General features: G+C 34.8%; 1 protein-coding gene across 1 annotated transcript; it reads left to right on the forward strand.

The window, feature by feature from the left end:
• The first annotated feature begins 1,617 nt into the window (after positions 1 to 1,617).
• LOC132559361 (uncharacterized) lies at positions 1,618 to 25,011 on the forward strand. The gene is made up of 11 exons (XM_060223971.1): positions 1,618 to 1,813; positions 12,174 to 12,261; positions 12,506 to 12,678; positions 13,049 to 13,358; positions 13,966 to 14,082; positions 14,922 to 15,070; positions 16,043 to 16,806; positions 17,158 to 17,285; positions 17,927 to 18,003; positions 23,432 to 23,520; positions 24,904 to 25,011. Exons 1-11 carry the CDS (start codon positions 1,666 to 1,668, stop codon positions 25,009 to 25,011), a joined length of 2,151 nt encoding a protein of 716 aa, XP_060079954.1. The 5' UTR covers positions 1,618 to 1,665.
• Positions 25,012 to 26,900: the final 1,889 nt, after the last annotated feature.

Here is a 26,900-nt window from a genome sequence, read left to right on the forward strand (position 1 = left end):
CGATCGGTCATCTGACCGGTCAACTGCGGCCTGATTGGTCAGAATTTCAGATTCATTTATCGTCCGTTTTCCATGAAATTCGTCATGTAGGTGAAATTTAGATATCGTCCAAATTCCATGAAAATTGGTGGTCAGGTAAAGATAAAGTAATAAAAATACAATGGTGACAATCGTTTTCCGATTTGACAAGATGGTCGCCACATAACGGCTTCCGATTGGTTAAAATTTAGATATCAGATTTCATAAAAAAAATTGTTGTACAGATATTGTTTGACACCAGTAAGAGTATGATTGAGTAACTTTTCTGATTTAAATAAAAGTAGTTTCTGATTGCTTGAAATCCCCGTGTTTCATGCAAATATGCACATTGACGTTGTCTGGCACGACATACACAATGCTGATGTTTATTTCTTTACCGAAAAAAAATTGATGCTCTGCACAGGCGACTAATATGGTCAAATTCAAACATTGTTTTATTTTTATCTAAATTTTACACTATGTATGTCAATTACGACTGCGGTGGTGTTAGGGAGAGATATGTGACGGTCCCCATTACAATATATGTCATAATAGACTGATGTGCCGTGTGCCAAGTTTACATGGTGTAAAATCCAGAATTTCTATTTTTAGTCATGTCTTATTTTCGCCATTGATGAACAAGAACTTAAATACGTAATGTTTTTGTTGTAAATTATGCATCATTAGAACAAATTAGCGACATAACTAAACACGTTATAGGCATAGGTTAAAAGTACATTTTATCAAGTTGTGTTTCTTTCGTGCGTTATGTTACAATCACCTTATTAATGTTAGCTAGTACAACGAATGGGGAAAATTATGAATGCATCATACCTAATATGTTTTATTTGATTTTTATATTTAACAAATGACGAGACCATTTAAAAATGAATATGATTGAACATGTTCTAAATTTGATTAATCGATGATCAAATTAGTGATTCACGACTACATTTTTACATTAACAGATGAACAACAGACAAATAGTGTTTAAATAACTCGATGAATATTCATGACCAGTTTTCTTTGTTATAATTCAGACTTTAAAACAGAGTGAATCAATTTTATTCCTTTTCTTGAGTAGATTCTCGATATTCTTCCGTATATATGAACGGATATGCTGGATTAGCTATAAGAAGAGACAATGATTAACGCTTACTGGTGTTGACAATTAAGATCAACATTTTTCTATGTCAGATACATTTCGTACTTGTACATTTCATATCAGAAAAAAACTACACATGATCATGTCATTGTGGAAATTGTGAAAAAACCCCAATAGACTAGGGAAAGCAGTAATACAGGCTTCAAACCATTATCATGTTCTGGTGGAGGTTTAATGGATATGAGCTAATGTATCCACCATTGTTGGTTACATTGATTTGGCTTCCTGTTACCTTATCGCTTAAGTAAAAAACCAACACACCGGTATATCGTGCGTGAAATATTTACAAAACGTTATGTACATAAAAGACATGGATTTTTCTGTGTATTGATGCTGGATCGACAACGTAAACTAATTCCAAGTGTTCAGTGATTTCTTTGTTGATTTCAAAAACGGTGAAAATGAGAATGTCCTCTTTTTGTATAGGGGTGGATATCTCTCATCTACCCGACAGCGCCATCCAAACTAACAACATATCCAAGATGCCTTCCGGGGACGTGGCTTCTCATATATATGACCAGGTAATTACCATCATAAAGAAAGACCCGAATGATAGGACAGAAGCGGAGATAGGAAGGATATTGCCTTGGTTCAGGAAGAAATCGGATTTATTCAAACCGCTGAAAAATGGTAAGATTTTATTTTTTTATCTTATATTGATTGAATAATCGAGCTTATATTAACTCATAAATATTGAATTTATTCGTCGGAATTAAATGGAATTCTGTTCTGGATGTTCTTGATCGTAAATAGTATAGTTTTACTTAAAAAAGAATAGCATATGATGTATGCATCTGTTCAGAAATTCTCTTTGCGAATTATTGTACGACTCGACACTTCCGACAAGCACTTCCGTATAGATTTCCATTACATTTATTGCGATTGAAAATATTGAATAAGAATTCTTTATAGTTACCCATTACACCAATGTAACTTGTCACGAAGACCTTTTAACTGGAATATTCCTATTGGGTAATCGCTTTCAGTTACACTGTGGTTGTTATAATTGTTCTGCTTTTGTTCATGCCTTACGCGTTCAAGTTCATAGTGAAAGGTTCAAGCTGAAACAAATCTTTAAAACTTATCTCTCCTCGTGTTCCCTATAAGAATGTTGATTCAGCTGTCAATAATAATATGATATATAAAAAAAGTTCGTTGCAGTATAAATGTGATTAATGTTTTGGCAGAAGAAGGATACTTTTCCTTTCAAATATATTTTCCCGATCGACAGTTTCTCTCTGTAAGGAGATGTTTCTGTTGAAACAAGTTAGTAAACCGATTTAAATATCACATTTATTTAAAAAAGTCTTTTTTATTATTGCATGGCTGGATAAAGGTAAATTGATCCGATATAAGTGTATAGCTTGTGGTGTGACGTGTACTAATATCAATTTCTGCTTTTGCATAATACCTATTGTGTCTATTTATGCAAAAAAAACTGTATGTGTAAATGGGATTTAGCCCATTGATTGATGTATTTCGGTGAACTAAACTACTTTTAATCGATGAGTTCATTGTACATTGACGTTTTATAGTAATATTTTTTACCATGATTACACTATAGTGATCAATGAAAGTTTGTTGGGTTGTTGGTTGGCGTAGTAATAATCAACTCGTCTTCCGCAAGGCGATCGAGGTTCGATATTCCAATAGGATTTAGGAGAGTATGGAGCCATTAGTCTGACTACGCAGGTTTTCTCCATGTTTTCTTCCACAGCAAGACCCTTCACTGATTCCTCGTTTATGACTTCTGATTGTCATTTAAGAATGGTCAAAATTTGGTTTTGAATGTAACATGAAATGTTGTTCTGTGAACGATTTGAAGTTTTTTACTTATTGATAAAGAAATGTTTTCAGAAATCAAAAAGAAATACAATAATACAGTAGATTACCATGTGCACGTTGAAGAATACTAAAGACGAACATTACCAAAAAACCTGTCAAAGGACAGTATTTTCTCCCTTTTAACATTTGTCACTATGCTCAACCCATACTGAAAACGACAGAAATGCGATTATGACAGCGTTCGTTAAGAAACTCGGTGTATTTGGGTGAAAACTCGAGGCAGACATTCCTTTGTAATTGATTTCTGTTCAGGAATATTCACGGACCATCGGTTTGATAACACATTATATTAAACTGAATCATTATAACGGGCGTTTTATTGTAGCGTATGGATAAATTGATGTAAATTTGTTCTTCAACTCATTTTTATGGATTACGAAGACATCAATATTGTGCCAGAAATCGCCATGTTAGGTCTAGCAGTCACCCTTTGATCATCGACACAACTGGTTTGTAACCGTATACCAATGGACCGAAACGGCGACCGCAGTGTAAACGATATTACACGGCATGATAAGTAAAACATGGTGATCGTGTTTATCAAAGACCTTGATACATTTCGAATATTGTTCCAAGGCTATAACAATATTCTATATTAAAGGTACACAATATTTTGTTCACATCGCAGTCCTATTGTTGTCAGCATACAAAGTGAAAACATCTATTAAAAAAAACTGTTTCTAATTTTTTTTAAATATAACGACATTCAGAATCAGGTGATAACATCTGATTTTTGGTGAATTTCCATTTATCTAGGAGAAGGACAATTGGCAGTCATTATGGCGAATAGCATGCTGGTAATTCAAAGCATTATCGCGTCGGTTATGGTGACACTTCCTATAGATAATGATCACTATCTCCAAACATCGTTAAGCGACTTCCACTCTCATTAATAGGTGTTACAAAAGTTCGTGACTGGTACGTGTTGGCAGGTTAGCAGTGTTGGCAACGTTGCTATCATTGCCTTACCTAAACTCTCTATTATCACGTTCATTTATGACAAAAATGATGAAAACGTCAATCGTTTAGAGTTTTACAGTATTTATTTTCAGTATTCCTCATAGCATTGACGAAAATCATATTAATTACGTTATAGATATGTGATTGTGAACTATACTGATGGTAATTTCGATAAAAATACGTCCAAATCGAATAAGATGGACGATGTTATGAAAATGGTCGAGTTTCTGGTTGACAAGTTATTTGCCGAGATTGGTGGTAGGGCATTCCAACATACTATTGGCATATCTACAGGAACTACGTGCGTCCCTCTGTTGGCTGACTTCTTTTAACTGCGTCCCTCTGTTGGCTGACTTCTTTTCACTGCGTCCCTCTGTTGGCTGACTTCTTTGAACTGCGTCCCTCTGTTGGCTGACTTCTTTTTATTTTCCTACGGGACTGAATTTATCGAAGAGCGTACAAAAAAGTCACACAGACCTTGCGAAGTCCTTCAATTCCACTTACAGATCTATCGATCAAGTCTTGTATTTTAATAATAAGAGTTTTATGTTTGCCACCTAATGCTAAAATGATACTAAATAAGTTCTCTATTATCACGTGCATTTGTTGTATTCAATCATAGATAAAATTCATACATTTTTTGTTTGTTTTAAAAGTCGTGCTCAATGTTATTCTAACCAATTCAAGAGAAACATGCCGTTCAGGTTTCTGCCCAAGGTCAGAACCATATTAGCACACAAAGGGCGTTTCTCAGTTTCCCCGAGAAACACAGACCACCACTGGTAGATTGCGTCCATACACCATGGATCCTCACCCCAGATTATGTAGACTAATACAGTAACCGAATGAGTGACTTTTTTCATTCCAACATGGCCGTGGGTATGACGTATGAAACTAACAGTGAAGTTAACGTATATCTTACAATGTGTGTTTGCAGGACTGTCTAGTTTCTCCCTTTGAAATACATTCAAATCCGTTATCCCCTTTTCAATGATAACATGTTTATTGCTAATAAAAATCACTAATGCACGATTGCTTCAGATGTTAAGAAAGACAAGACGAATTCGGTTTGAATAAGAAGTTGTATGAATTCATAAAATGGTAGTACTGTAACGTATTGCTGAATTATTGACAGGGAATCGGTAAAAATTGGAAAAAAAGACAAGGTGATAATTTCTTAGAGCTCTGATCATCTTTGAACATCTACTATTGAAAAGCACATATAAATGCTAAATGTGTATACACCGTGCTGTATCCTTCCTCTTGAGAAACTTAAGGAGCGCCCATAAAGAGAATCGAATACTGTAAAGATTCATCATTATAAAATACAGCCGACGAAATAACCTCAGTTATGTCTGTAATCAATAATGTATTATGATCAGCTTTACTTTGATATCTGTAAAAATCGATCTTTATTACTTCGGAGCAGTTTCAAACGATTTCGTAGACATGTCGGTATTTTCCTTTTTACATTTTGTAAAGTAAAGCTAAGCCTTCCATTTCACGTGATCGAAAAATGTGTATCATGTTATTGCTGTATTTGAATACATATGCGTTCTCTTTCAATATCATAACGACCACAAACAGACAGAATATTCTTCGCCACCTTTCCACCAGATCACGTGAACCCCAATCACCTACCACCTCTTTCAATCGGTCATTACTCATAACTCACGAAGTGCCATTGTCCAGAAACTGAAATCGAAAGAGCACAATACTATACCTGTTGATTGAGACAGGTAATGTAAAGTGGAGACCGTATTTAAATACCCAAATTAATGTAGATTGCCGTTTATCTCTTTGTGAATGATCATTTGACTGTGTGAGATTAAACAGGTCCCATCCTGTGTGCCTTATTGTGTTGGTGGTACTGCTTTGTATGTCGATTCATCATGTCATTATTTTCTGTGTTCGGTAAAACTCACTGCTGCGATAAAGTCATTTACCTGCTTTCCTGTCACATTTTCGGATGATAATCAATATATATTGATACATCTGATAAGTCTCGACTTCCACAGTGTACTTAACATTCTACTGGGGCGGACAGCCTTGTCAGTCTAGAACACATCTAGGTATACCTGTTCAGTCTCCACGTCCACAAGTTCACTAAACTTTACCTGTGTTATACAAACTTTACCTGTATAATACAACCTTGTCAGCCCAGAACACATTAAGGTATACCTGTTATGTCCCCACGTCCACAAGTTCACTAAACTTTACCTGTATAATACAACCTTGTCAGTCTAGAACACATTAAGGTATACCTGTTAAGTCTCCACGTCCACAAGTTCACTAAACTTTACCTGTATAATACAGCCGTGTCAGCCCAGAACACATTAAGGTATACCTGTTAAGTCTCCACGTCCACAAGTTCACTAAACTTTACCTGTATAATACAACCTTGTCAGCCCAGAACAAACACATTAAGGTATACCTGTTATGTCTCCACGTCCACAAGTTCACTAGATATTTTAACCTGTATACTATAGCCTTGTCAGTCTAGAACACATTAAGGCATACCTGTGAAATCTCCACATCCACAGTTTACTTAATTGTCTTGACCTGTCCCGAATTAGTATTTTGGTAATCTCTAACCGGATTTGGTTTATGTTAACTCGTAGAATCATATTAAATTCTACACCTTACCATATGAAACTGGTCATCGGTCAAGGTAACTGGGCAATGCCCATATAATAATCTGTTTTATGTTTTTCAAAGTCATGAAATATCTATGTTTAAATGCACGGTGTTTATATGGGTAATAAATGTACAAATAAACAACTATGTAAATATATATTACTTATATCAGTATTGAAACAGACAAATAAAATTATATTTATTTAAATAATAATTTGTTTACTTCGGGATTTCTGGAAATCTCCACGTGACAATTAAATTATGGTGACTAGTGACACACAGATACGGGATATACGTTTTTAAGGTAGAGATATACATTGAAACACAACACATACCAATCTCGGTCATTCTCCCCGACCGATCTGTCGTAATCTTTATCCCATAAGTATAACGTATATATTTTCACTGCAGTGGGCATTACTAAATACCAGAACTTTGGTGTATCGACCACTTAGAAAGATAGACACTACTTAAAAGTATTAAATACGTATGTAGCCAGACGCGTTAAGCTAATCCCATTAGATGACTTATTGGGCTGTCTGATCAAGGATCAGAATGCCACGGTAAAAACGTTATTCGGAAATACATGTTATGTGTCCTTTGACCAAAACTTTCATTGTCAGATTCTATCGGTATTAATCAAGGGTAGATGTTGGCTCCTTATTATGATGTGATTTAAAGTGACATATTGGAAGAATTAGTAAATACTTGCTCAACTGGATTAAGTCATGAATCCTTTCCACGGTCAAAGAAGGTTAAACATTAGTAGTGGGATAATTCGTTTATATACTGATATGACTTAAACATTTCGACATTCCCATGTGTCATTTAGGCTCAAATGATGGGTTAAAGAACCTGTAGATGCGACCTGGTGATTATTTCTTTGTAAAAGACAAATCTGTATAAAGTTTTAATTTCAAAATTGATAAGTTTAATTTGTCATTTTTATCATATTACCGATTTGATTCTATATATATATATATATGATTCGAAAGCATTTTCGGACTTAGTGTGGATATTTCGTCATTTAGAATCGCGAGATTTATTCGCAGATATAGACGTTTAACACGTAGCCACGTAGTCAATAGTGACACAGTAAGTTAATCAATTATCCGGAAGAAGATATATTGATCAAGCTGGAGCGATGAATGACGGCGAATTTTAAATCCGATTTAATCAATCGATGTAAGCATGTGAGAGTAACTCATTAAACTGCTTTCCGATTCTGGTAATATGGGCAATAAGAACACCCGCTGCATCACAGGAAAATTAAACAGAAACAGCACTGATACTTCCAAAGTAGGTCAAGTTCACTCATTTGAACTAACTTGGTTGCCTTTTATTTAAACATGCTACAGGCCCAGAATCAGCACCCCGGGCCTTTTGGTTATTAAGAAGAAGTTGTTTGATATCTAAGCACATTTCATTGTGTGATCATGAAAGATGGCACAGATCATTCGCAGGAACAAAATGGTAGTAATTTATCACATCATGTTACAAGCTCAATATCTATATCATAAAATATTTTGGTTATTGAGAAGAATTTTGAAGATGTGAACACTTTAGCCCCTGTTACCTTATGTGTGAGTTAAGGTCATTCATTTGAACAAGCCATGAAACTTTTTTTCCTAAAACATCATATCAGCATCAGGACCTTTTGGTTAGGAAATTTTTATCAAAGGTTTAAACATTTTCTAATACACTATGTAGTCCTTCATGCCAGCATTTGGCAGACCCAATATCAATATCATAGGGTCGAATATTTGGCATATCACTAAGATATGAATGCGACATTGACAAATTTACCAAATCATCCAAGGAGTGCAAGCGATAAATATAGTCTCTTGAATGGGTTTTCATTCCATTTGCTTTTTTGTTTGTTTTGTTTTTTGTTTATTTTGTTTTATGGAACGAGTCTTAAACTGTTCTATTTTTGCAAGCTTTGTGTGAAAAGAAACTTCAGGACAAGTATCCTAACTTCTTATAAGATGACAGTTTAAGCATGTTTAGCCTATCTCGATATTGGAAAGACGAAAGTTATCATAGTTAACTTATGTTAATTGGTGATAAATTTTCCACTTTACATACAAAATACATAGAAAACAAAACACTATAATGAATTGAGAGTGTCAAATATATTTAACAACTAAGGAGAATAACCAGATCTATTAGACATGTTAAGTCGTTATTATACAAGGATTTCTGTCGCTGTACTCGGCGGTGTGTTGACGGAAATCGCAATAAAATCAATTATATCAATATTTATGGGTGACACAATTGATATATCAGATCAACGATATTAAATAGTATTATTAAACACTGACGCATTCACTGAATTCTGATAATCTCGGTATGAGACAGTGTTTTTAAAGACTGTCATAATGTAAAAAAATATGTAACATTACATTTGTAAACTAGGACAAGTATATACAGCGATTCATGTTTTGTAATGTTGCCATGGCAAATAAAACAACAAGTGGTCAGTTTAATTTCGATTGCTAAACGTGTAAAGTGTACTATTTTGACCTGTCGTTCTACTACTAATCAGCGAAAAGGGAAACTCGCACAACTCGGTTGTGACGTCACCAGTTCGACGACTGGTAGCAACCGACATGGAGAGAATTGGCGAGATCGAGAAACAGCTATGCTGTGTAACATTAGGTTGCAAATGGATGTTTACTAGTTTTGAGAAATTTGATAATTCGGACGATAACATTATGTAGACGGTAAACAGTCATACGTTATTTGTCAGAAGTGATAAATTTAAATATTGGTTGACGGTAAGTGTTTTATAAATGAAGGATTCATTATAAATTCTAGAGATAAGTTGGATAATAAAAAGTATAATATTTACAGTCACCAGATTCATAAATTATGTTAACACACATTAATCTACATTGCATCAGTGTGTTCAGACACTCGCATACAGTACATCGTTGGCATACTGAAAAGGGGAAAAATCCTTTCAATATGTATGTAGCAATTTTCATATAACCTAGAGAAGTAAGCGTTAAAGGAATATATCACTTCAGTAGCTAAAAGCTCGCATATCGAGCTATTTTATAGGACTGTTTCGACAGTGTTGAGCTTATGAATTAAAAGATGTGGGCTACCCATGTCGAGGCGACTGCCTTTGAGTCAAAAGTGCATTTCAGATAAATCACAATATCTCGGAAATGGAACTAACTACGGCGTTTATTGGTTACTGTTGCCATGGTGTGTAACATAAATTCTGAAAATTTCCAAAATTGAAACCAGTATCAATATTATTCGAAAAAATGTGCAGGTGAAACTTTTTCCAGAGTTTGGGTTATTAAACCTGACACCTGGATGGAAACTGTATACGTTAAAATGAACAGTGATATGTGAGATCAGTGTAAAATTCACGGATTATTATGTAAATCTTGGTGTATTCAGTTGACTGATTATGTGAATAATAATTTATCCCCGGTGAGATAAATCTAATACCACGTATGATTTTGTAATAGTTTTAAAGATTCACAAAGGAATAATGTTTTCATATACACGACAAAAGACGGTGGGAAATTTCTTTATATTTGTTCTAATTTATTCAGTGAAGCTGACAACACATACAACACCATCTTGTTAGTTCCTGGTCTAAAACTCACCAGTATATTTAATAAAGTTGTAAATAAAAGTACCCTTGTCTGGCCCCTCACGACAAATTCTGCCTGTATGTTTAAAGATAGTTGAATACAGAAACGAAAGTTTGCAACTAATTAATAAAAAAATTAACAGCTCTTTTCCATGACAATTATGTGGTGTTCGTAGCAACAGCTTCTTAAAAACCTACTTTCACCTTCTGACCAAAAGCTCATTTAGATATCCCATCATACCTGCTATCAAAATATGAATAAAAATGATCGTAGGCATCCAAATTTAGGCCCGTAGCATTACTAACGAGTCCTAAAAGGATGAAAAAGCTGTATGATGCAGTTTAATTAATTGTTTCATTATACTGTATCTAATTCTAAAAATTAAAAGGTGCTATTCACTTGTATGTTTTTGTACAATCCTAACTGATTAATTAACTTTATCCTTATCTTATAAGAGAAAACGGGGTTGTCCATTGAATATTTGCACCCAATATAATCCCTTCCAATAATCGGCAAGTTTCTGGTTTGAATCAACCCGATTTAGCGAGCTGACGACAGCGTGTGTAAGCCCACAATGTAATATGTGTTCGACACAGGCTAGCGATACGTCGTTGTATGTATAAAGTAAAACGGGCATATGAAGGACTTTCGCAATAAATAACCAGTCGACAGAGGGACTCAATCACTCGACGAGTCCCTGTGATACCGCGCTTTGTCGAATTACATTAAAACAGAAAAGCAAAACAGCTAACACTCTCCTTTGGGTTCTGGTTCATATCAACAAGTATCCTGTATTATCAACTCAGTTCAGGCAGTTTTACAATTGGCATTCCATTTCTACGGGAAAATCAGCTTTTTACAGAATTTTCCCAACAGGACGGATCTATGAAAGGATTGGTTATATCTGCGGATCATATAAATATATAATTTATGATTCTTGACTTTTCCTCTTTTCAACCTTAACACAAAAATTTAATGTATGCATGTATTTATTGGCACTATATAGATCCCAATCTGGCATTAGCCCAACATCGCAGTAAACAGCATGACAATGTCAAATTTAGTACTGGATACTCACCTTAGGAATTAAGTGTTGTATTTCATCTATGCAACAAACAATGTAATAAGATAAATACTGTTGTTACATCTTAAAATAGATAAGCACTTTGGCAATCTAATGAAAACGTTATATCACATTTTTTGAACTCACATAAAATTGATAGGATTATTCTATAATTATATAGATATATTATATGCTATAGATTTGAAATTAACACGCAATTAAAAACCTGCAAAAATTATATCTAAAAACAGACGTTGTAATTATTGTATTACAGTCATGCTCAATGTCTATTCAAAATAGTATACAGGAAATAATTCTAACAGGGAAAAACTGCTTTGTTATCATAATTTTTAAAAATACATAATATAATATGATATGATATGATAAAATATAATATAATAAAATGTAATATAATCGATCTATATGTCGAGAATTTTCGGTTTTAAACTCTATAAACTTTTCTTTGCCGTATATTTAGCATAACATTTAAGCAAATTGTACATTTGAAACATAACAGTATGCATAAAGTCATAGATAACATAACAGTATACATAAAGTCATTGGGACTGATAGCTTGAGTTGAGTTATAAAATGTCAAGTATATTGTGACGTTATTTATTTTTTCTGAGTCGACTAAACTAATCTAAGCATCGGACAAATCAGTATTTTACAAGATGATAAAGAAAGTATTGTTTTGTAGAAAACGTGCGTCAAAACTTAAGTGTCATATATGTTCAATCAATGTTTTCTTTATATTCTCATATAAACTAATTTTCCATTTTTATATGTATATTATAAGAACTATATATTTTAAGTATGTTGTATAATCGATTGAATTTTTTCCTTACAAGATTCTACTTACTTGCAGAGGTTGTGCATGATTTGGTGAAGAACTGTATATTCGAATGTGTTGAGAGGGACACGGTGATAATAAAACAAGGCGACAAGGGAGACTGGTGAGTGTAACAGTACCTAGAACAGACATTCAAATAATATACACACATAGATCTATACATTGTTAAATATCACTCGTGCTGCTTACATCATTCATTCACATTTGTTTTTTTTCTATTCTGGTTCGAAAAATAAAGAGAATGGCAGGCTGTGACATAAAGAAATAAACAGGAACGGCTTAATATATGTGTAACGCACTTATTGCAATATTTTAATAAGAAATTTCATATTTTATAAATCTGGAAGTTTCTTCATCATTCTCAACGGCCTCGTATCCATACACATCAACACAACATTCGGATCTGATGATGACAATCAGGAGGATAGTGGTGGAGGAGGGGAAAATAAAGAGGAGAACAAAAAAGCCGAAGAGAAAAAACTCGACAGATCCAAATATGGCAATTACGTCGGTAAAATAGGTAAATATGTTTGATAGTATAAGTCAACTAGATAATGATACATTTGTACTGCGAGTTAATTACATACATACATGTACTTGAATATGTGGAGTCATTCTATTGTATGATATTTCGGTTGCAGTTTAAATTTTTCTCCAAAATCTAGTATCTGTATTATTAACTATCTATTAGAAAAGAGTTGTACAAAAACACACAGGTGCCTTGCATTTCTCAATACCTTTAGAATACACTATTGTCAACTAAGATATAAAATGTCTCTTGTTAGTGATGCTAAAGGCATATTACTTTGAAATTTAGGAGTTGACTCTAAAAAATATGGCCGAAAGATCATATCTAAGACATTTAATTATCTGGTACATGATACGTTCAGAACCAGGAAAAAGTTTCGGAGAACTTGCTTTAATCAATGCGGACTGTGTACGGAATGCGACGATTATTGCCGATGAGACAACAGACCTTGTTGTGGTGAATAGAGATCTCTATGATCGCTCGCTCCACTACTTCCAAGCCAAGGAGTTTGAGGAAAGGAAATCTTTCGTAGAAGGTAACCCGATGTTCTCTAACTGGCAGCCAAAGTACAAAAAGCAGATGGCTATGAGTCTACGGAAAGAGAAGCTGACCTTCGAAGCTCCTATACTCCGACAAGGGACACAGGTGGATGGACTGTGTTTCCTCCTCAGGTAGTCTTCCACTTTTCTTCATTCAAATCACCCTCTATATGTAAAGTCTCACTTTATTTCACTCAGAATCAAATGATTTATCAGTTTTTGTGAATCAATGTCAGGACATACAGATCATCATTATTGTTTTACATTAGCAGTATGTCGTCTTGGACAACTTATTGGTGAATTATCCGTGTCCTGTTAAAATAGAAAAAAAGTTAAAAGACTGGAAAACACGACATGTAAAACATTAGCGTTTTCATTTCTTCTTATACTTTACATAGATAGGAATTGTGACGTCATGCATAACAGTTTAATAATGAGTACATATTGACACGAGAGATAGTATAGTTAGCTGTAAAACTGTGCTGCTAAGATTTTAAGGGCATCTATGCTTTCTTCTCTTCCATACCTATCAAAATCAGCACGGTATCTTTTCTAATATTAGGGTTTCGAAGAAACAGTTCTGCATAACGTTACCTAAAGGATATATTATCTACATATATACGTACATATATGTAGATATATATTATCTATGCTGCAAATACTTATTGTGTTCGCCATAATTTAATCTAAAACTGTATTTTGAATCGTACAAATCATTCCGGTCTCAATTTTGAATCAGAGGCCAAGCCAGAATTATTGCAGACAATTCGATGCATGCCACCCAATACCCGACTTACTTTCCCCTGACAGACATTCAGGATTTACAGAAGGTAGAAGCCAGAGAATCACTACGCAGGTATGTCTATATATCACACCACACAGATATAGTTTATATCACAAACATCACACCACACAGATATAGTATAACGTCACGTGAACATCATACTTAACAAATAATCACGTTATGATCATCACTCTTCAGATGTATGCGTGACATTATGAACACTACACTATGCGATCAAGGATGGTAACTGATAACAAGTGTTTCATGGTGTTCGGTTTAGTTTAAAAGACAATTTGTGCCATTTTTCTGTATTTTTTGTGTATTTAATTTTTTTTTCATTTTTATATGTTTTCCACGATCCTCAGACTCTTCGAGGCATTAACACTAGCTTATGTATTAGACGGGAACATCTTGTGATTTAGATTGTTTCAATGTCAGTGTATTAGTAAAAGGTGTTAAAGGGAATCTATAATTTAGCAACATGTTGTCAATGTCATATTTTACGATATAAATTTCTCAATAGCAAGTGTCAGCGGCATATTCCATTACATTAGTCATTACGTTCTGAACAACAATAAAATTCCAGAATCCTATTAGGTATTTTAGCGTTTATAAACGCCATTACGAATTGGAGGATCTATTGGTATTTTTGAATTAATATTTTAAGCCCATAATTGGTTGGAAATTCAATGTTCGATATCAGTTACGCTGTGACTACATGGAAATTGAAATATAACGATGGAACCTTTGACAATTTAATGCCCGGAAAACGCCGTCAAATTGTGATAGCTGACAAACACAAGCTAAGTGGCATTATTCATCACATATATTTTTCTCGTGTTGCGCAGTAGAGACGAAAACTTATTTCCGTTAGAGTACCCTGGCCCAATATTTTACTGTCTCGATTCCAGGGAGTTGAGCATGCCGTCTCCTAAGCCGGATGATTATAAACATTTTGTCAGGCAAAAATCTCCAACCCAGGAGACGAAGTGCGGAAAGAAATCGCCCCACAGCCATCGACACGTCGAAATATGCCTGATAGGAGCATTGGAAATTATAGGTATTGTATAGATATAGATAGTGAATAGAATAAAAACAATTACTTGTGTGGATTTTGGCATATATTGTATTTTCTTCAGGCTGGTAATGTCAATAGAATAGAAGTTCTTTTATCACAACCAGTGGAAGTTTAGAGTATGTCATTTCGGTCACCTCCATCAAATGACTAGTGTGGAGCATACTAGCGCTGATAGACATAGTGTAATCTCTAATTGCAAATTCTGAAACAGGTGGCCGAAAACCTATTTTTCTATCTTTTATTTTAATAAAACATGCAAAGGTGCAGAAATGTGTGAAGCTGAAGATGTGCTGTAATACAATGTATAATATAAACTTAAATGTGGAGGATAATCTGTTGAAGGAAGATTAAAAAAAAAAGATATTGCCTTGCAAACTAATATTCATAACGTGAAAATGACCCACTATACATTACTATACAACGATTTATTGGAAAGGTTGTTTTTTCAAACTTTTTTGTTATACAGAGTTTTGAAACAAACAGGTAAAATGTGTAAAGATATTAATCGGACATTGATTATCTCCCTTTTTCAAATAGTAAACATATCTGTTGCAGTATTTTCATACCCTCGGATCGAAAGACATGGGGACATATTTTTTTTGTGTTGTCTGTTTGTTTGGCTGTTGCTTTAACCTTACTCATAACTATTGCATATTCATATATGGCATGTATAATCCCTGTGACAAGACCTTTCCAGTGGTACCAAAATGTTTGACCATGTGTCCATGACCTTTGACCTACATTTGAAAAACTTAAACATTGGCCATAACTATTGCACTGAAAGACATAAGTGTTTCAAAAAATATGCATGCAAATGTCACAAACCTTTGACAGCGCAGTTTTATTGTCCCACTTCAGAATTTTGTTGCAACCGGGGGCATAGTGTTTCATAAACACGACTTATTCTTGCGGAAACTCACTAGCTTCTCCGTATAATTCATTCTTATTTGATAGGTGACTTGGAACTGATAACTGGTCTGTCAACGTACGCTCAAACTGTTATCTGTACGCAAGAGGCCGAGGTTTATGTTTTGGACCAGAAGAACTATGATAGACTGATAGAGAAACGAAATCCGCAAGTAATTGATATGATGAAAAGACTTTTGATGGAGAAGTATAAACTACGGTTGTCATGGATACAGGACAAAGAACTTCCCTTCATCAGGTATCTTTTGTACAAACTAGAGGAAAAGGAAAGACAAAAACGACAAAGATATTTACAACGAAATGTCACTGAGAAAGTGGCAAATTGGCCTTCTGACAGCGCCCGTCGAGGACCATTTATCGACATGTATGGCCCAGGTAGCGTTTTCTATTCAATACGTATGAGAGAAAAACAAAAAAAACTGGAAAGAATGAGATTTTGCCGTCAAACTGCCAAAGAGAAGGCGGATCCACCATCCAATCTCAATTTGAGTAGTCCTGGTATGATTACACAAATACAGCTTTCGAGTATGGAGCCAGGTGAGAACTTCCAGCACAACATAGACGAAGACGGTTTTAGACTGACCTCAGGAAGCCAGCTGGTCTGTGATACTGCGAAAGATTTCGTAGAAGCCGCGGATGCCTCTCCGGAGGACTTCTGCGATTTCGAAACCAGTGAAGATGCTCTTTCAAACTTGGAACAGCGAATAGAAGCATGGCATACAAGTCTACCATCACATGATTCCAGACGCCAATGCAAAAAGACCGTGAAGTTACATAGACTTTTGTTAGAGGTAAAATTCACAACTGTTTATATTTTAAGTCTTTAATTTCAAGATGTGTTTCATGTACAACAATATATTTTCTATTTCAAAGGATAACTTCATACTTTGCGGTTTGTATCGCATTCAGAACAAAGAACTTCCTCTTGGCAGGCAAAGCCTATCGTCAAGAGAATAACCAATTCTTTATTTATTTATTATTTTTTTTACTTTCCTTGTAATAATTTTAGTATGTAATAATTTAGGTATTTTAGTATCTGTCCTCCTTCGTCATTGATTAGGAAATATTGTTTCACAAATAGGATATTGTATTTATTTGTTATGTATTAGACAATTACGGTAATTTTATACTGTTTTTTATAGGATAGCAGGAAACCGTTGCCCGGAAAGAAGGTGTACCTTCGGCCTAAGACTAGGCATAAGGCAAATATTATTCAGGATCTGAAAAATGAGCAAACGACTCAAAGTCAGGATTTGTCCCATATTTACAGGTATAGCTTAATCACATCTTCATCAAATCTTTGTCCATTTGACATTTTGCACATGTGTATTTTATAGAACTGTAAAATTGGACATGTGATTCGGGAAGTGGAAGTCTTTTCATTGAGAACGTATCGTTACTTAGCAACCAACCGTAAACATTCCACAAGGCGAAAATGTCCTTTTTTACAGTGTCTACTCCCTAATTTTGTCAAATAAAAAAGAAATATTTGGAATAGTTACTAATGGTCTTTGAACTTAACCTTAAAGCTTTTTTTCACCGCGAGTTTAATTTTGTTACCTGTTTTTTTTATTGGAATTGCAATACTGAACCATACATGTTGTGAAATGATCTACTTTACTATCTTTAGTTATATGTTGTATATAATCTGTTTATCGATTTACCGATTTATTGATTTAAGTATGAAGTCTTGTATCATCTTTTTGCTCTACAGGGAAAGTGTCCCTACATCAAACAACAAGTCGGAGATTTTCATTACCGAAGTAATTGTTTGTAGATTTATCTGCCCGTGTATATGTCCTTGTCCTGGTTATGTTCACCAAACTGTTTAATTTATTAAACGCATGTTGTCGTTGTGTAATGTTCACATTAAGTTCACATTATGATGACGTTGTTTGTTCTCCCTGTCAGTCCACCAATCGTCGACGTCCGTGCACATGTCGTGACCGTGTGTTCACAGCACGAGTCGGACAAGGCCCCTGATACAGGTGTGGCATTACGTCCTGTAATTACGACGACAGCAGTCGGACGCCTCTCTAGATAAATGATTAATGTCGTTATGTCGATATTCAGATGAAAACCTACATGCTGCAAATTTTATTTATCAATTTCAGTAACTTAAATGTCGTCATACTTGTAAAACATATTGTTCCTTTAAATGAATGATCATGCGCAAACAGCTTTCATACGAGTTATTTTATAAGGACGAAAGGACCGACTATCATTGGGTTTCTCTTTGAGATCGTAGATATTACCCGTAGCCAATATAGGCATATTTTATCGAAATATAAGAAATGGGGTGTAAGCAGACTTTCGTCATAACTTGTTTTTATATCACATTTACATGGAAGCATCTGGTCTTAAATTAAGAGTGTTTTTTTTTTAAATTTGAAAGCAATTACTTTCAGAGAAATGACACAAACTGTTATCGCAGCTTAACGCGTTGACGTAATTCCTGTGAGGTGACGCAGCTCGGTCTCGTCAAGTAAAAATAATACATGAATATATCTTCTATAATTTTGCTGGGTGTTATCGAAGTAACATTTCAAATAACAATTACCTGCTGCTTCCATCGATATCTAGACCGGTAGGTTTTGATTTCACTAATCGATTTTTGGAACGGAATCTAGATTGACGTGAAAAAGCGCTTTGGCTTGCGAGATATTAGTGTTAACTGTCCATGCTGATAATAGGATTGTGATAAAAAAAATTTCAGAACTCGCACGAAACGCCGGTCTACACTACTTCGGAAATCCGTATCTAAATGTGATAACCACTTAATTACTGATACAGGACGATAGCTGTCGTGTTTTTCGGTCACATCACAATTTCCGCATGATTATTAAATAGAGACTAGTAGCTTCTTATCGCTTCGAAATAGGTTAATTCATTGCCAGTTTATTGCGGTTGCTACACATACAATATTATACCAAATGGTCCATGGATATTCTTATTTCCTTAGTCTTATTAAAGTCTTTTTTCCTATTAATCATCGTTTAGTTGGTGCAGGTGCAGCGAAAATGTAATGTAGTGAAATGTAAATACAATTTCGGTGAAAATGTGGTTTTCATAGAAAATACCGGTAAAATGATTATCGTTTACTGTTTGTAACAAGTGAAATAAAATGAACATGGGGAAAAAGAACTAAATTTCAATTGAATATTTTTTTTCTAAAAGTAATTAAAAAAATTAAAACGGTAGCCAGTGAGTTTCAAAATGACATTTTGAAAACTCTAATAACAAAATATCATGAAGTGACGATAACTGCCTATCAGACATGTTAATACGGATTGGTAGCGTCCGAGTGCTGTCGTGTATTATATGTAGATATCATAAGTAGTGATTTATTTCCTTTATTTATCTCTGTCGCCTCTTCTCCAATGCACAACTCACCTGTGTCTTGCACGTGCCACCTTTGTCATAACATCTTCACCAAGTTTAGTCTGTGTGACTTTTTTTCGGACAGATGACGTAGATTTAATACATCTATGTTGGCATGTTATTAACACGCAATAAAACCAGCATGTTAACATAAGTAACGCACTGGTCCAATCACGTGTCTTTATTGATGCCCTCGTGACATCAAACTGCTTTCTCGAATCCTGCAAAAACTCTTTTCGATGTCTTTCACATAAAGTATAGAACAAAAAACTGTTAAAAAAGAAACTGAAACCAAATATCAAAGGTTAATCTCAAATCCAGATATTCAAGTTATCTCCGTTTTTTTGCAATTTTATTTTATAATATAATAAAGATAGAATCCCTTCTAGAATGCCAGCTTCCATATCCAGGTCAACACAAGAAGTTCACATCAACGTCAGATGAAAGACATGTGATGTGACGAGTTTATTTCCGTTAAATCTCTATAATTGTGCACAGCTTCTAGTTCTGTTGGACCAAAAAGCGCTTTAAATGAAGTTTCAAGAATAATGGGTCAGCTGTTTTGCGAATCTTTATCGTATTTCATTCTGCATGTATATTACGAGAAAGCGAATGGAATTACCTTTTGTATATCTACAATCAAGCACAACTCGCCTTAACAATGCAACTGGGCCAAAATTTCAACCCTGTATTCTCTTCCACTTCGAAACTGATGACTTAAACTTTAACTCAGTCAGTACAGAAGAAGATGTAAAACAAATGCTGACTTTTAAGACCTGAAGGTTGTCTATACAAGAAAGGTTAATGAAACGTTTTATTTTCAAACGCCATGTCGCATAAAAGAAACAAATACATTGAACCGATGAAATACATTTCCATTTATATAAATTCATTACATGATTTAAGAATTTCCTCAATGGCCTTTACCGTCACCTCATCTCAACGGAACTTAAACTTCATATCTATATATAACCCTGTTAGTTACATAGAATCGGTTCTGTTGTCGTACCTATCCGTGATCGATCGTATGATTATAGGGTTACGGGCCTAGTTTCATTAAAATCCGTGCTTATTCACCCAAGTTATCGTGGTCACAAGAAAAAGATGACGCATGCCCAAAGACATACGAAGAATGATGACTAAATATCACTATGGCATAGGTTCAGGAGAACTAAAATAGATGAAAGTTAAAATGATGTGATATCGTCACAATATTAAACGAGTTAGTGAAGTGATAACGTCACAGTATTAACCGGGTTAGTGAAGTGATATCTTCACAGTATTGACCGAATTAGTGAAGTGATATCGTCACAATGTTAACCGACTTAGTGAAGTGATATCGTCACATTTATAACCGAAATAGTGTAGTTATATTCTAACAGTATTAACCGAGTTAGTGAAGTGATATCGTCACAGTATTAACCGACTTAATGAAGTGATATAGTCACATTTATAACAGAATTAGTGTAGTTATATTGTCACAATGTTAACCGAGTTAGTGAAGTGATATCGTCACAGTATTAACCGACTTAGTGAAGTGATATCGTTACATTTATAACCGAAATAGTATAGTTATATTCTAACAGTATTAACCGAATTAGTGAAGTGATATCGTCACAATGTTAACCGAGTTAGTGAAGTGATATCGTCACAACGTTAACCGAGTTAGTGAAGTGATAACGTCACAGTATTAACCGACTTAGTGAAGTGATATCTTCACAGTATTGACCGAATTAGTGAAGTGATATCGTCACAATGTTAACCGACTTAGTGAAGTGATATCGTCACATTTATAACCGAAATAGTGTAGTTATATTCTAACAGTATTAACCGACTTAGTGAAGTGATATAGTCACATTTATAACAGAATTAGTGTAGTTATATTGTCACAATATTAACCGACTTAGTGAAGTGATAACGGCACAATATTAACCGGGTTAGTGATATCGTCACAATGTGACCCGAGTTAGTGAAGTGATATCGTCACAGTATTAACCGACTTAGTGAAGTGATATCGTCACATTTATAACCGAAATAGTATAGTTATATTCTAACAGTATTAACCGAGTTAGTGAAGTGATAACATCACAGTATTTACCGAATTAGTGAAGTGATATCGTCACAATGTTAAACGAGTTAGTGAAGTGATATCGTCACAACGTAAACCGAGTTAGTGAAGTGACATCGCCACAGTATTAACCGAGTTAGTGAAGTGATATCGTCACAATGTTAACCGAGTTAGTGAAGTGATATCGTTACGGTATTAACCGACTTAGTGAAGTGATATCGTCACAGTATTAACCGACTTAGTGAAGTGATATCGCCACAGTATTAACTGAGTTAGTGAAGTGATATCGTCACAATGTTAACCGAGTTAGTGAAGTGATATCGTCACAGTATTAACCGACTTAGTGAAGTGATATCGTCACAGTATTAACCGAGTTAGTGAAGTGATATCGCCACAGTATTAACCGAGTTAGTGAAGTGATATCGTCACAATGTTAACCGAGTTAGTGAAGTGATATCGTCACAGTATTAACCAACTTAGTGAAGTGATATCGTCACATTTATAACCGAAATAGTATAGTTATATTCTAACAGTATTAACCGAATTAGTGAAGTGATATCGTCACAATGTTAACCGAGTTAGTGAAGTGATATCGTCACAACGTTAACCGAGTTAGTGAAGTGATAACGTCACAGTATTAACCGACTTAGTGAAGTGATATCTTCACAGTATTGACCGAATTAGTGAAGTGATATCGTCACAATGTTAACCGACTTAGTGAAGTGATATCGTCACATTTATAACCGAAATAGTGTAGTTATATTCTGACTTAGTGAAGTGATATAGTCACATTTATAACAGAATTAGTGTAGTTATATTGTCACAATATTAACTTAGTGAAGTGATAACGGCACAATATTAACCGGGTTTGATATCGTCACAATGTGACCCGAGTTAGTGAAGTGATATCGTCACAGTATTAACCGACTTAGTGAAGTGATATATCGTCACAGTAGTGATTAACGAATTAGTGAAGTGATATCGTCACAATGTTAAACGAGTTAGTGAAGTGATATCGTCACAACGTTAACCGAGTTAGTGAAGTGATATCGTCACAGTATTAACCGACTTAGTGAAGTGATCGTCACAGTATTGAGTTAGTGAAGTGATATCGTCACAGTATTAACCGAGTTAGTGAAGTGATATCGTCACAATGTTAACCGAGTTAGTGAAGTGATATCGTTACGGTATTAACCGACTTAGTGAAGTGATATCGTCACAGTATTAACCGACTTAGTGAAGTGATATCGCCACAGTATTAACTGAGTTAGTGAAGTGATATCGTCACAATGTTAACCGAGTTAGTGAAGTGATATCGTCACAGTATTAACCGACTTAGTGAAGTGATATCGTCACAGTATTAACCGAGTTAGTGAAGTGATATCGCCACAGTATTAACCGAGTTAGTGAAGTGATATCGTCACAATGTTAACCGAGTTAGTGAAGTGATATCGTCACAGTATTAACAGACTTAGTGAAGTGATATCGTCACAATGTTAACCGAGTTAGTGAAGTGATTTCGTCAGTTTTAACAGCATTAGTGTGATAATATCAGCACAGTTAGTGTGGTGGATATATACCTATACACTTTGTTTTATAGTAGTGCTGCTGTTTAATCACGGTCATTCTGTTTAATGCAGTTGTTCAATTACTCGTAATTACACTAACATCACCACTTTAGAAGAAATCTGTATATTTATGATTCTGTAATATCTCTGTACTGTTGAACTTCCTAAGGTTGATTATATGCACTTTAACATACTCTTTCATACGCAAATGTCATGTCAAATGTATTTGATATTCTTAAAACAAATCTTCCATAGCTATAGACATGTATATATAGAAAGATAAGCTAAGTCATTATGAATTAACAAACTATGAATAGAACGGCAAATTGGCTTACCATGTCTATAGGATTCCTCAGATAAGACGTGCAGATATTAATTTGTATGTACGTTACGTTACAGCCTTCTGTGTCAGCCGGAGAAACCAATGGGTACAGAGACCTCAGTCTAGCCGATCGCCGTCCGTCAGTCAGTCCGTCCGCCGACGAAGGGTATATAATCAATGTCATTTCCTATCTTAATTTAGTCTTCGAGGATTTTATATAGGATCTGATTTCCGGTTCATTTGAGAGTTGCATATATCAAAGCATGCGTGTTGTTCACTCGTTTAATATCACATGATATAAAACCTGATTTTGTTACTTGTTATATCACATGATCAGACTTTTTGGCAGATATTACAGAAAGGTTCTTTCCTGGTCAAATCTGTAGTAATCTCAGCTATGATACATGTTTCTATAGTCTGGACAGTGCCGATCAGCTGATATTTGCTGAATCAACACATCCTAACCTTTTAAATGAAATCAGTTTTGTAGAATAATAGAACTCTATAAATATTTATAATTGTTTTCGCGCCATTCTGTTGATATACTGTAGTGGCTTCTCATGTAACCACGCAATAAAATCAAATTTTGTTTAAACAATCTGAATATAATCAAACACATACATTGGTAATACTATATCACATTCTGGAACTGTTTACCAATACGGGCGGTCTGCGTACTTTGTACCAGTTTTCATAATATGTCGCCAAAGTTATTTAAGAGGCAGTTTTAAATTTCTCTGAAATTCAGTACTTTTATTAAATACCCTGGTAACATTTAAACACTCCCTCTGTACATTTACACATATCAAATTTTCCGTTCAATATTTGGTGACAATAGTAAAGAGCAAGTTAGATTTATTCCGTGTTAAAGGGATTTTATCGACATTGAAATAACTCTCTTATTTACCGGCTTAAGACACGTTCTACATTCTCCGTATATAGCAAAACTACATCATGGATAACTTAAATGGTAAAGGATTTTCATTCGTCTATACACAAGTGCTATATACGAGCAAAAAAAAAGGACAATACTGTTGTAATATGTATTCAACACATTGTCTAGTTATTGATGGGTCGCTAAGAGTATCGTATGTTCCATTGTGACGTAAGTGTGGTCCTGCTATATATATTTGAATGAACTAGACTTCAAGATTTTTCTATTGGTCACGTGAATATAATTTTGCTAGTCTCTGTATGATCTTTATAAATTCGCAACGTCCCAGAAAGCAAAACTAGTTCTGTTATCTGATATTATTAATGATCCACCGTTACGTTAATGATACTACTTTATCTACAATATACAATTAGGAAACGGAAATTGCAAATTAACATTAGTTTTCTAAATTTCAAATATTTATCATTTACTCATTCGTGAAATCATGTCGTTACGATCATATCTTTCAAACATGGTTCTCAATATAAAGAACAGATTACTGTCATTCCGTCACAGAATACCATATGACGTCATCATCTGATTTGGAAAGATGTTGTATAAATGTAGTTCTGTTCAGGTATAATTGTAGGATATAATTTCTGTTTTAAATTGCAGCCAAAATCAGCCAGACAATACACGGTTTCAGAGTACGAAGAACTGAAGGAGGAGCTTCGCCAGAAACAACGGGCATTTAAATCTTTATTGTGGAGACCCAAAGTCTAAAAATAGAAATACAGGAGATAGTATATTCACTAACACTTCCTGTTCTAAAGTCTTCTTCAATTCATAACACAATTTTACTTAACTATACATTTGATACAAAAATTAAATACCTCTTTCTTTTTACCAAAAGTATCAGTCACCATTAATTGGCAGCACAATCGCTATACTTGTACATGATCAATTCGTGGAATACTTGTGAGATTAGAGCTACCAATTTTACGGTTGCCAAGACAACGAATTAATGGGAATGTGATACAAAATGTACTTTTTAATAGAAGATAAAACAGACATACATGTACGTTTTATTGTAGCTATAAATTATTTACAGTACAATAAGTTTCTATTCTGATATCAGTGTTACCAGTGTGTATTTACTATTCTAGTGATGTCAGTATATTTATTGAACAATTAGTGAAGTTACTATAAGCATTTAAAAACAAACACATAATATTACAGTCTGTACTTGGTATTTTTAGAGAGGTGAAACACATATTTTTTTCTCGATTCTGAAGTATTGCTGCTACTATTGTGTAAACAAATTCTAGTATTAGACCATCCTGTATAGTAGATGACCCCTTGTACCACAAAATTAATAAAAGAACCATTTTTCCTGCCTTCAGTCTGATGTTAACATACCGTGCCTTCATTTTGGATCATGTCTTATCTTATCCTGGGTAGGTAAATCTACGTTTTTTTTTGCCACTGTGCGATTTCCTTGTCTTGCTGTAGGATTGAGATCCGGGTCTCAACCTAGGGTGGGCACGGGGAATTCTCCTGTCAGGACAATAATATGACGTCAGAGTGAGAATCCACCGACGTCACAACAACAGTTCAAACATGTCAACAATGCGAAGCATTGAAAAAAACCAAACCACAAAAGAGTGCCTTACAAAGCCAGCAGGATAAGAGAAAAATAACCATTCATCCCCTGGTTGGTGAGATCTCAGCTCCCAGGAAAATTGGTTGAAGTTGCAACTCCAAAGGCCTGAAAGATTATACCAATATCACGCTATTGGCGAGAAGAGCTACACGTGCGATTTGCACGTTCTGAAAACAATCCAAGTGACGTCATTGACGTAACGCGGAAGTGAAAATAATTTAATGAGGTCACACACATACGCTAGTTCTTCTGCTGCCGAAATCTTGTATTATCCTCAAAACTGAAAATCCTCTATTATCATCAACACAGAAACTAAAGTGAACATGTTCAAACATGGTAAGAGGTTTGGCAGGCGATGTGTTTGACTTCATTAATTTGTTTTGCTCAGATCTAACGGCCAATTCCACAAGTTCAGTACACAAGGCCTACATTTTATACAAGAATTGATCAAATGCATTAAGCGTCTGAGGTACGAACCTCATTGTTGTTCATATTCCATCCACGTTTGTTGTTTACACACAATACACTTCGGCTTGCACTCGAACAATGAAAACAGGGCAAGGGAAAGAACTCCCAGCTCATTCCAAACGACTTATAACCTACAATTCAGTAAGATTTATTTGCACCTTTGACAACAAGGAGGGTGTCCGGAAAAAGTACACCAAAATAACTATACAAATACTTAGAAAAGCAAAATTTACCCGAGGGAGATAAGAAATGATGACGCAGAAAAAAAGCCAATGTACAGGTAGAAAAACCTTACTCCTTACTGCAACAGGATGACAAATCAACGAATATTAAGAGACGATCGCATATCTCAGGAGGAAGTTCTTATGACGTCACAGTCCAGACGACGGACATCACACGGCGGTAACTTCGCTGGTTCTATGTTAAGTCTGTGATATCTAAAATAATCCCAACAAATGAGGTGATCAACAAATGAAATCAAAATACATGTACTGACACTGCTGAAAGGTTAAACATGTTGATAATAGATATACATTTAAAT

Source organism: Ylistrum balloti, unplaced genomic scaffold (assembly GCF_031769215.1).
Source record: "Ylistrum balloti isolate Yb309-2 unplaced genomic scaffold, AGI_CSIRO_Ybal_v1 Utg370894, whole genome shotgun sequence".
Lineage (NCBI taxonomy): Eukaryota > Metazoa > Mollusca > Bivalvia > Pectinida > Pectinidae > Ylistrum > Ylistrum balloti.